The sequence below is a fragment of the Peromyscus maniculatus genome, chromosome 12 (assembly GCF_049852395.1).
Source record: "Peromyscus maniculatus bairdii isolate BWxNUB_F1_BW_parent chromosome 12, HU_Pman_BW_mat_3.1, whole genome shotgun sequence".
In the NCBI taxonomy this organism is placed as follows: Eukaryota; Metazoa; Chordata; class Mammalia; order Rodentia; family Cricetidae; genus Peromyscus; species Peromyscus maniculatus.
The window spans coordinates 49,422,014-49,434,299 of record NC_134863.1 but is presented as its reverse complement, the minus strand read 5'-3'; the positions used below and the strand labels follow the sequence as shown (position 1 = coordinate 49,434,299).

Below are 12,286 nucleotides of genomic sequence, written 5' to 3'. Positions count from 1 at the left end.
TGCTAGAAACCTCATCCAATAACTGAGGAAACGGGATATAGAGATCCATTGCCAGGCCCCAGGTGGAGCTCCAGGAGTTCCATTGGCGAGAAAGAGGAGGGTTTGTATGAACGAGAACTGTAAAGACCAATATTGGAAAAAGCACAGGGACAATTAGCCAAATGAATGGAGACACATGAACTAGGAACCAATAGCTGAGGAACCCCCAACTGTATCAGGCCCTCTGGATAATTGAGACAGTTTATTAGCTTGATCTGTTTGGGGGCATCCAGGTATTGGGACCGGGTCCTGTGCTCAGTGCATGAGTTGGCTGTTTGAAACCTGGGGCTTATACAGGGATAGTTGGCTCAGCCGGGGAGGAGGGGACTGGACCTGCCTGTACTGAATCTACCAGGTTGAACTCAATCCCCAGGGGAGTCTTTGCACTGGAGGAGATGGGAATGGGGGTTGGGCTAGGGGAAAGGCGGGGGTGAGGGTGGGGAGGGGGAGAACAAGGGAATTTGTGGTTGATATGTAAAATTAAATTAAATTATAAAAATAAAAAATGAGAAACAAACAAACAACATTCCCCCCCAAAAAAAAACCAAAAAACTTTGGACTCACGAAGATAGGATAGATAAATTTTTTCTCTCAGTTTTCAAAGTGCAAATAGATTGGTTGTTGAGACTGTGATTCTTACTTGCTAACTGTTTTTGTTGTATATAATTTCATTATGTTAAAATTAAAATCTTCCTTTTTAATTAGACAAAAAGGAAAATGCAATTATTATACAGTGTAAATTTTTAATTCTCTCATTGTCAATAAAAAACTGATTGGCTGGTACCCAGGCTGGAAGTACAGGCAGGACAACCAAACTAAGGACGCTGGGATAGAGAAGACCTGAGTCAGAGAAGTCTGTAGCCAGATGCAGAATGAGTCGGACATACACAACAGGCTAGAGGTAAAATCCACAAACTTTAGGGCAGCAAATATATTAATAGAAATGAGTTAAGTTGTAAGAGCTAGTTAGTAACAAGCATGAGCTATTGGCTGAGTGTTTGCATCTAATATTAAGTCTCTGAATGGTTATTTGGTACTCGACAGTCAAGACAGGAAAACTCGGACTACAGGAGGGGAATAGAATGTGCCTTGGGGTTTAAGTCTGGAGGTTGGGGCAGTTCAGCTGGGAGGCCAGTCACCTACCTGTTCTCCCAACTGGTGTGGGCTGTGCCTGTCTTGTATGTGTGTTTTAAGGGCTAACCCTTTGGCACTAGGCAACCAATTGGTGTGCTCTTCACTGGGGAAGACCATATCTCTGCTCTCAGCTCACCTCAGTAGCCTACACTTTTTTGTGTAGGGCTGAGGTCTCATGGACTTTTCTGCATCTTGCTTGGCATGTTGGTTGCAGTCATTCTTACTCAGTTCACATTTGGTTGCCAATGATGGGGAGAATACATGGATATTGCTTCTGTTATTGCTAGGAGACACAGCCTCCCAGCAAACTCCCTGATCTTCTTGTTCTTAGAAATATCTCCCCTTTCTCTTGTTATGTTCTCTGAGCCTTAGGTGAAGAAATCTTTTCAAGAACCCTTTATAATGAGGGACGATAAGCCCATGAATTTTCAAATTAAGAGATTAGAGAACATTTCATTTATTTTGTTATGAAAGTATATGTACATTCATATAATTTTGTTTTACCAGTATATAATAATACTGTACACACAAATGGAAAAGTGTGAATGGGTAGAAGGAGTGAGATGTATTCATGAAAATGTTATCAGTACTCACCCGTAATCAGCGTGACTGAAACAATTTGTTATCTGTATGTTTTTACATTATTTTCATTGACTGTAACATTTTTGTGGTATTTGATTAAAGTAAGCCACATTAAATTTGTTGATTTTATATGTGAGATATGCATTCATACTGGAAATATCATATGATTCAATAAAATTTATTCTCAGTGGAAGAAGGTGTGAAAGAATTTATTTCACCATTGATTGAATCTGAATTAGGAAATGCTAGTTTAATATGAAAATGCTGTTAGAATACTTGAGAATTGTCATAACGGTGAATAATACCCATACTGATATATATGTGTTAATAAAATATTTTTTAAAACATTATAATAAGATTATTGATTGAAGATTGATAAAGATGGTAAGTCCATTGCATCTAAAATATCTAAAGAATGTCAGTGGAATAAATATATTTATTTATAACTGACCTTTAATATTTGGGTTTTAGAAAGTGAGCGAGCCTGTGTAAGACCAGTTACAACAGGCTTGTTAGTAATAATTGGCTGAATAATAAGCAATGCCCAGCAGATTGGCTTTATCCTATAGGGAACTTTTTGTAGCATTGAGGGAGTTTTAGTATTGAATTTAAAAATAGGATTAAAGATGACAAGAAATAAATACCCCCTACAATCTGCTTTGTTAAAGAAAAGGGACATGAGAAAGACAGTTGTCACTGACACTCTTGTTCCTGAAGCTTAAGTATCTTCATGGAGATTTAAGCTTCATGGCATCTATGCCTGCAACTATTTTCATAGGAATTTGGTGAGAAAATTTATTTCATTTTCATCTTTAATAGTTCACCATTTTATCAAAAGAAGTTTATCAGGATGTGTGAATATCTCTATAGAAATAAAGTGTATTCAATTTTAAAGGAAATTTTCTAACAAATGTGACATACAGCAGTCCTAAAAAGCTAAATGAAATATTTTGTTATTTTGTCCACTTTTTCTAAATCCCTGCTGACTCACAACTATGGTTTTATATACCAAAGAATTTTACTCAAGCATGTAAATTTGTAGGAGTCCACGTGGAACTGCTATGCTTTGATTCTTATTAAATAAAATTACCCTTTCTGACGTTTACTTTAGAAATTTCCATAGTCAAGATGAATTTCTTGTTCCTGGAGTCACAGGACTGTGTGGCTTCTTATGGCATCTATGCCTCCTTCCTCATGGGGTTATTGGATTCCTTGGGAATTCCGGGAATATGAAGAAAGGAAGAGCCTACCACCACCACAGCATCTGTTTCATGTTAAATGCTTGGAAAATATAAAATAAAGGTCATCTTATGCTTTTTGAGATTTGACAGTATAACATTCAATAAATTTCACAAGCATACTTGCTTACTATTGTGTTTCACCAGCCAATAAAACTTTATGTACATTTTTCCTTCATATTTCCAGTAAATATGGAAGTGAACAAATTCCACAGAATAGTTTTTCTATTTAGTTGGAACAACTAGCAAAAAGTCCCCTGTGCAATTTTCTGTACAATATTTCATTTCTACATATTTTCATTGTCTCAAGATGATTTCTTGTCTATTCCTGTAAAAAGATCTCCTTTCCTGCTCATTTAAAAAATAAAGTAGATGATTTGAGAAAAAAAAATTCTTCAAATCACAGATTTGGGAATGTAAATGTTAGTTAATTGTGTTTGAGTACTAAGATTCAAAAAGTAAAAGTTCATGTTGGTAGTAAACTCATTGGGCTGGACTTGTCTTGATAGTCCATGGCTATTCTATGCATTGGATAATGAGACACTGAAACCTGACATTCTAGTGATAAGTTCCAATTTTAGATCAACGATACATCGATGTGAATACATAATCCATCTCTTGCCCCAAATTGTGCATGTATATCTGTACAGAAACATAGTAAAGTGGTACCAACTTGAATGCTCTCCCTGCTGTATTCCAGGATCTGGCACCACTGTACTGATTGGTTACACTTGTGGGGACACATGGCTTGATGAAATATTATGCCCTGTGTGTTATTTCTGTGGTCACTGTAAATCAGGCAGTTTCATGTCTTACCTACTTAATTCTATAGTGTTTATCGCTTATGCTGAATGCAGATTTTGGAGACATTGACAACTCATTCTATGGTAATATGTTCCATAATGTTAAACAGCACCTTTAATTTCACAATCTCCATCATGGAAATTAAAGGCTCAGGAAGTATTGTGATATTGTTAAAATCTTTTTAAAACTATGGAAAATCCAAGTATTAAAAGACATTCTCAATTTATGGGATAAATTTCAACAGAGGCATGTTAAATTTTACTAATCAAATCTATCATTAATATGTAAAAAATTGTGTACACTCATTTGTATATGGGTTTTAACTTAAAAAGAAAGTGATTTTAACATCGTGGATTAACATATGAGTAACAGGTTCTTTGTTATAATCTAAAAATTTTAATATTTTAATTCTGTTGTCTTTAATCCCATGAGGAAATGAATAAAAGCTTCTTTACATGTATTTTGGAAAAAAATCCATGAAATTTTGTATTCAAAATTTGTGGTTGTTCTTACAAATGTATAATCAGGTAGCATAGATAGATAGGGATAGAAGGGCAGAAATATTATACATTATCATATTATTAATTGACCTGTTTATGTCTTAGAATGATAGACACACAGATACAGCCAATACCAAAAGCACAGGCTACTTTCCTCCCACATAAGAATAACTGAAAGTTATATATGAAATGACAGTAGGATGATACTATTTGAGAAGGTGATGGGAACCATCAGAGAGGGGAGAGAAAACTGGAGAGAGTCAGCATGTTCAAAATCTATTGTAAACCAGAGTGAAAGTACCATTATGCAAAGCAGTACTTCATACAGTGAGACTCCCAGTTTGAGCTTATATTGAAAATATTTTAGTGCATTTTGAATTTTCATCATTCTAATTTTTGTATAAAAGTTATATATTACAAATATATTTAAGTTAAACATGATCTTAGCATGTATTAAATTGAAAGTAATTTATAATTATTTAGGGCAATGTGCATAATGCCAGGTAAATCAATGTTTATGATCGTGCTTTCTCAATTACTTTTCAGATAATTGTACATTTAAAAAGTATACATCAAAATTGTTCAGCAAATATTTCCTATTTCAGGAAGGCTTCAGAAGCAGAAACAGTACACTGTGTTCCTATTTATTAAGGAGATTTTGGCATGTACAATGTGAACTATAATATGATCCTATTCTCACAGAGTGTTGGCCCTGTTTCATCTCTCTTTGCAGTGAGCAGCCTGAGTGGGTGTGATGGAAGGAAACAGGACCCTGCTGACTGAGTTTGTTCTCAGAGGAATAACAGATCGTCCAGAGCTGCAAGTCCCCCTCTTCCTGGTGTTCTTCTTCATTTATGTCACCACCATGGTGGGCAACCTTGGTTTAATCTTTCTCATCTGGAAGGATCCCCACCTTCACACTCCCATGTACCTTTTCCTTGGAAATTTAGCCTTTGCTGATGGCTGTATTTCAACCACAGTGACCCCGAAAATGCTTATGACATTTGTAAATAAGAATGACATGATATCTCTGGGTGAATGTTTTGCCCAATATTACTTTTTTTGTATCAGTGCAACTGCTGAAATTTTCCTATTGGTAGCGATGGCCTATGACCGCTATGTAGCCATATGCAACCCTCTGCACTATGCAGTTGTGATGTCCAAAAGACTCTGCACTGTGTTAATAAGTATGTCATATATAATTGGTTTTGTAAACTGTGGACTTAATGTAGGGTTATTATTCAGATTAACTTTCTGTAAGTCCAATGTGATTGACCACTTCTACTGTGAAATCTTGCCACTCTATACAATCTCTTGCACTGATCCATCTCTTAATGCATTGATTGTTTTTATTTGTGCTTCCTCCATACAAATCAGCACCTCTGTGACCATTGTAGTCTCTTATGCCCGTGTCCTATTTGCTGTCCTGAACATGAAGTCTAAGAAGGGCAGAAAGAAAGCCTTCTTCACCTGCAGTGCCCACCTGCTCTCTGTCTCTTTGTTCTATGGCACTCTCCTCTTCATGTATATGAGTCCTGGTTCTGCAGCAGGTAAAAACCAGGATAAAATATATTCACTGTTTTACACAGTTGTGATTCCTTTGCTAAAACCTTTTATTTACAGCTTAAGAAATAAGGAAGTTTTGGGTGCTCTGAAAAAAGTCATAAAACGATAACCATTATAAATTTCAAAGTTTGTTTTACTACCGATTTCTCTCTTTTGTAATGCATCATAATATTTGATCCTGGTTTTGCACATAATTGAAATTTTACCAACTGTTACATAAAAAATAAAAATTTAGACTGCTAATGGCTGTCCTAGTGATATGATTATAAAATAGGTAAAAGGTCTTTAAAAGTTAATCCCTGTTATTTGTTGAATTGAAAGTCATACTCACTGTGAAAGTTATTTCATTAATTTCATCTTTAGATTGACAAACTTTGGTTTTTAAGATTCATATTAAGTATCTTTGAGTTTATTTTTAAATTTTAATTCAACCATAGGCTTGCCAAGTGATTTGTTTAAAAGCTATTTTTCCCTTTAAAACAATTCTTGAGGAATGTATATTCAAATCATTTAAATATCTATAATTATGTTACCAGTACATAGGTAAATAATATTTATGCAACATGTGACAAGGAATAACACCCAAGCAATTAAGTGGGGTGTTTCTTGAGATTTAAGAAAATCTGAAAGAGATAAATATTTACTTTACATACACTGAAAGTTCTCATGGTTAAAGTATTGAAAATCACGGAAAAAAATAAGCATTTTTTTTCATGGAACATAAGACGTTTTTAAATTCCTACAAATTGTCTCTTTTTGCTGCCTGTGCCTATCTTTTGTTTTCACATATTTCTTTGGCTCTGAATCAGACATCTGGGTGCACCTTCTAGCCAAAATCTCCAACGCATCTCATTAGGAGTAAGATGAACAGATGCACTGTGCTTCATGTCTTAAGCCACATGAAATCAACAGCATCATTAAGTAATATTTTTGCCACGACTGTTTATAATCCATCTGGGTGTTGAAACAACATGAAAAAGAGGGATACAAGTTGAACAGTATCAGTTTTAAACACCACAATGTAGAATATTTGAAAACATTACTATACTATTTACAAAAATTTTGAGTGGAAAAGGAACAAAACTGTTATAGTGAATGTGAAAAGGCTACATTGGTTCGCATGCTGGATACTTAGAACCCATTTGGTGTCACTGATTGGGAAGGTTATGGAATTCTTAGGAGGTGCATCTCTGCTGAAGGAGGTGGGTGAGGACAAGCATGCCTTGAATTCTATAGCCCCATCCACTTCGTACTTTGCTCTGCTTCCTGAGTGTGTATACAATGTACCCACTGTTTTAAGCTTGGCCACAGGGACTGCATTCTCTAGGAAATGCAAACCTTAATCTATGCTTTGCCTTTTACACAAAGCAACTCAGACAAAAGATTGGCACTAGGCAGTGTTATTACTGTGATGTTCTGACCTTGTTGTTTTATGTCTTTGGAAGTCCTTTGCAGCATGAGCATGGAATAGTTTGAAATTTTGGAGAAGAGAAGCCCTCCACTGCTATAAGCAGAGCTTAATAGGCCATTCTAATGGGAGCTTGAAGTGTCAGGAGGTAGTGAAAAGATATTGGACCTTTAAGCCTGTCTCATAATGTTACACAGCTTCGTAAGGATGACCTAGAGGACAGGGTATACTGTGGCAAAGAATCTTGTGATACCTTGACAAACTGGATTGAGACTGAATTGAAAAGTACTGCCTAATATGTTCCATAGCAGAAATTTTAAGTGAGGACAATGTTCAGGTTGTGTTGTGGTTATTTATCACTGTTCTCACTAAGATCTACAGTTAGAGGGGGCAGAGCGTAGGGGGAGAGAGAGTAATAATCAGTAAAAAGAGATATAAAAATATGACTATGGTAAGGAAAGTGTGTTAATAAGATTGAACTTTTAAACAGAAAGGGTGTGTATGTAGCATTTGTATTTGATAAAGGAGTTAGTTTCATTAAAGTGAAAACGTGGTCCTTTGCACTGAGACACTAAGAAAGGTGCCTTAAGGGGAGAAAAACTCTACCCATCAAAGACTACTTTTATGAAAATACAAATATGAATGTATCCAGAGAGCCTAACTCACAATTAAATAGTTTCTTGATCCGGATAAGCAACTGCCTAGCAGAGTGCTTCCTCAGCATCTAAGATGCTAATACAATTGTCATGCAAAGGGTGCAGAATACATCTAATGTTGGTAGCAGGACTTGCCAGCATCATCCTTGTGGTACTACCATTGATGGAATGAAAGTTGCAAAACTGAGGAGGTAGATCATGGCAAGCAGATAATGTATGGCAAGATAATGTATGGCAAGCTCAGAAACCATGCAAAGAGGTTCTGAGAGCACTTGGTATGAAACTATGAAGGTAAAGCAATTGATACCCCAGTGAGTAGGAGGTGTCAGTACCATGAGACATCTGCTGAGGATAGCTGCACACATGGAATCACATTGGCATAGCACAGTGAGTGTGTGTGCCTCAGGCAGCAGAGTTGCAGAGAGAAGGCTTCCAAGCCCTTTGCAGCTGACATGATTCATTTCCAGGTCTCATGGGCTGCACATGGATTTGCAGGATTTGGTGTTAGCCCTGTTAGATATTGTTCTTGCTTTGGTCCAATGTGTCATCTTCCTCCTTTTCTTCTCTTTGGAATGAGAATGATTACTCTGTGTCATTGCATGATAGAAGTAGAAAATTTTTAAAAATTTTATTTATTGGGACAGGGTCATGATTAAGAAGTGACCTTGTCTCCATCATTAGTTAAGAATCTACATTGAGATTTTGGACTTTTGGCCAGTACTGGGACTGATTAAAACAATGAGATTTTTTTTTCCATCACAGGCAATTTATTTTGTTCTATTCATTCACAGTTAATACAGAAAATACTTGGAAACATTTCCATATAATGTTTGACACAGAAATCATCAAATAGAAGTATACAATGTTGACAGGAGGCAGTACATTCATAATTTATAACCCCAAATATATTTATAAATTAGAAATGGAAAGATCTACAAATGAAATTATGAAGGTTCACCAAAGTCATTTAATCTGTCAGTTTCTCATTCATTTTTATGTCTTAATAATATTCTATTGTATGAATAAGCCACATTTTATTTCTCTCCAGTATTTGATAGCTATTTGAGTTGTTTTAACTTTTTTACTATTAGCAACACACTGCTGTAAACCTTCATGTACATGTTTCATAGGTGCACATTTTCAGTAGTTTGAGGATATATTCCTAAGGGTAGAATTGTTGAGTAACAGAGTAACAATGTTTTGCATTTTGACCAACCACCAAACTGTTTTGCCAAAGTGGCACACCATTTTACAATCTCACCAAATCCTTGTTTTTAAGGCTCTGATTTTTGTACAAAAGCATTCAATCATTCTGTCAGACCAAACCAGGAAAAGTAAGCTATAGTTCAGAGCTGTTCTATTCCATTTACTATGCAAAGCCATTCTTGGCGTTTGCAACTCTCAGCCCTTTTGAGTATTCTTGCAGTGTTCACCTTTTCCTCCACCACTTTTTTTTTCTTCTTTTTTTTTCTGGTTTATTTCTATCTATTACAAATGTATAAAAAATCCTCCATCAACGCTGCTGATAGAAGCAGAACCTTGAGAAATATACCTTTGGTTTGCCTCAGAAAAGGAACACATATTGCACTGTAAAGTTTATAAAATTGGCGCAAAACATTGTGGTAATGTTACAATACCAGTTTTAAGAGTTCAGTGACTAATGGGGAGCCGATGGGATACATGCAGAACTGTGAAAGTGATCTCACTTAGCCAGCTGTACACGTAGACTGTAAATCTACATTCAGATCAATTCTGAACTAAAACTATCATCTCAGTTTATCTGTTGAGGTCAACCAGGAAACCCTAGAATATACCTTGATTTTTGCAAAAAACAAAATAGGGGGAGGGGTTTCTTCAGCATTTCAGTCCACGAGTAACAGTATCCTAACAGGCAAAGTGTTCTCTCACTGTCAACATAGAATGAACTGCTGCTGGAGGTCAACTTGGGCTTTAATTTGCATTAGCACTTACATGCATAGTAGTCCAAGTTGTTGATCTCATGACTTTAAAAAGTAACTCTAAAAAAGTAAAATGGCCCTTCTTGGAAGACTAAAGAAAGACATCCAGCCACAGTTGTAAAAAGTCTCATCAAAACAATATACCCTTTTATGAATTACGCCTCAATTAAAAAAAAAAAGTAGCCCCAAATAAGAAGCAGCTCTGAAAAAGAAAATATAACTTAAGATATTTGAAAAAAACAAGGTGAATACAGGTTCAAAAATAATTAAGATACATTTTCTTAAGGCTACCTAGAATTAGGCTTTAAAGAATTCTACCATTTCAAGTTTACCACTAGCTACTAGATACCCATTTACAAACAAGATGTTCACTTTTTTTGTTCCTTTATCGAAAGAAAAATCTACCTTCAGACTATGAGGGTGGTGATGGGGAGGGACTAGAAAACAAAATTCAAACAATCCCATGCAAATATCACATTTTTCAAATGGAAGAACTCCAAACTGCACTAGAAGTTCCAATCACTAAGACACTTTCCATTGAAATGATTTAAGTACAACTACATGGCACCAAGGTTTAGGCCTAACATAGGCCTGACAACCAAGTCCCTGTTCTCTGGAAGAAAAGCCTCAAAAGTCCCACTCAATTCCACATAACAATACTTCAAAGATCAATTAGGTTTTCCTTTCCTTAATATTTTTGTTTTCGACTTCTAATCTTAAAGACTAGATTAAAACTTAGCTCATTTCCCAGAAGGCATTGCTTCCCTTTGCTCCATGAAAGAGTCCACCAAGACCTCTTCCTCAAAACCATCTAGCCCCCAGCCTCCAGCCTGTGCTTGTGATGCATCTTTCTCAACATCAGCTTGATCTGCACTGACAATGATTGTCGAAGCCTAGAATTCAATATTTACAAATTGTCATTCACACACACAAAACACACTATTATCACACAACTTGTGTCTTGAGAGAATCTTCTGCTTTTTAAATCTTTGGCCTCCCAGTCAATCCCAAGTTCAACCAACTTTAACTAAAACTTCACTCAGAATTTCACCAAGCTTTTCACCCACACATTAATGCTTGTCGTATCTTTCATCAACTGTCAAAATCTGAAGCCTGGACAGAGATCGCCAGGTATAGGTGAGTTGAGACTATTGATATTGATGGATATTAATGACCAGTGATTGTTAATTCCTGTTATTTTTTGTAGTTGTGTTGTGTTGTCCTTCTGTGGTGTATGTTGGTGTGGGATTATCTATTGCTTGATTTTTCATGGATGTGTTTAGCTTCTTTGGGTTGAATTTTCGCTTCTAGTGCTTTCTGTAGGGCTGGGTTTGTAGACAGGTATTGATTAAATCTGGTTTTATCCTGGAATATTTTGTTTACTCTGCCAATGGTGATTAAGAGTTTTGCTGGGTATAATAGTCTGGGTTGGCATCCGTGGTCTCTTAGTGTCTGCATGAGATTTGTCCATGATCTTCTAGCTTTCATAGACTCTATTGAGTAGTCTGGTGTTATTCTGATGGGTTTACCTTTATATGTTACTTGGTCTTTTTCCTTTGCAGCTCTTAATATTTTTTCTTTGTTCTGTATGCTTAGTGTTTTGATTATTATGTGGCGAGGGGACTTTTTTTTTGGATCTAGCCTATTCGGTGTTCTATGAGCTTCTTGTATCTTCATAGGTATTTCTTTCTTTAGGTTAGGAAAGTTTTCTTCTATGATTTTGTTGAATATATTTTCTGTGCCTTTGAGTTGGTATTCTTCTCCTTCTTCTATCCCTATTATTCTTAGGTTTGGTCTTTTCATGGTGTCCCAAATTTCCTGGATGTTTTGTGTTACGACTTTTTTGTCTTTAGTATTTTCTTTGACTGACGAATCTATTTTCTCTATCGTGTCTTCAGTGTCAGAGATTCTCTGTTCCATCTCTTGCAATCGGTTGGTTATGCTGGTTTCTGTAGTTCCTGTTCGTTTAGTCAGGATTTCTATTTCCAGCATTCCCTCAGCATGTGTTTTCTTTATTGTCTCAAATTCATTTTTCAGATCTTGGAATGTTTCTTTCATCTATTTAATTGCTTTTTCTTGGCTTGATTTGATTTCTTCCCATTTTTTGTTCGTTTTTTCTTCCATTTCTTTAAGGGAGTTTTTTATTTCCTCTTTAATGGAGTTTTTCATTTCCTCTTTAAGGGAAGTTTTTATTTCCTCTTTAAGAGAGTTTTTCATTTCCATTTTAAGGAAAGTTTTTATTTCCTCTTTAAGGCAGTTTTTCATTTCCTCTTTAAGGAAAGTTTTTATTTTCTCATTGAGGGAATGTTTTATTTCTTCTTTAAGGGCCTCTATCATCTTCTTAAAGTCATTTTTAGGGTTGATTTCTTCTGTTTCTTCTGTCATGGTATGTTTAGGTCTT

General features: G+C 35.8%; 1 protein-coding gene across 1 annotated transcript; it reads left to right on the top strand.

Moving 5' to 3' along the window:
* Window positions 1-5,048: 5,048 nt before the first annotated feature.
* On the top strand, window positions 5,049-5,972 carry LOC102913516 (olfactory receptor 5AC1-like). The gene has a single exon (XM_006981602.3). It carries the CDS (start codon window positions 5,052-5,054, stop codon window positions 5,970-5,972), a length of 921 nt encoding a protein of 306 aa, XP_006981664.1. The 5' UTR covers window positions 5,049-5,051.
* Window positions 5,973-12,286: the final 6,314 nt, after the last annotated feature.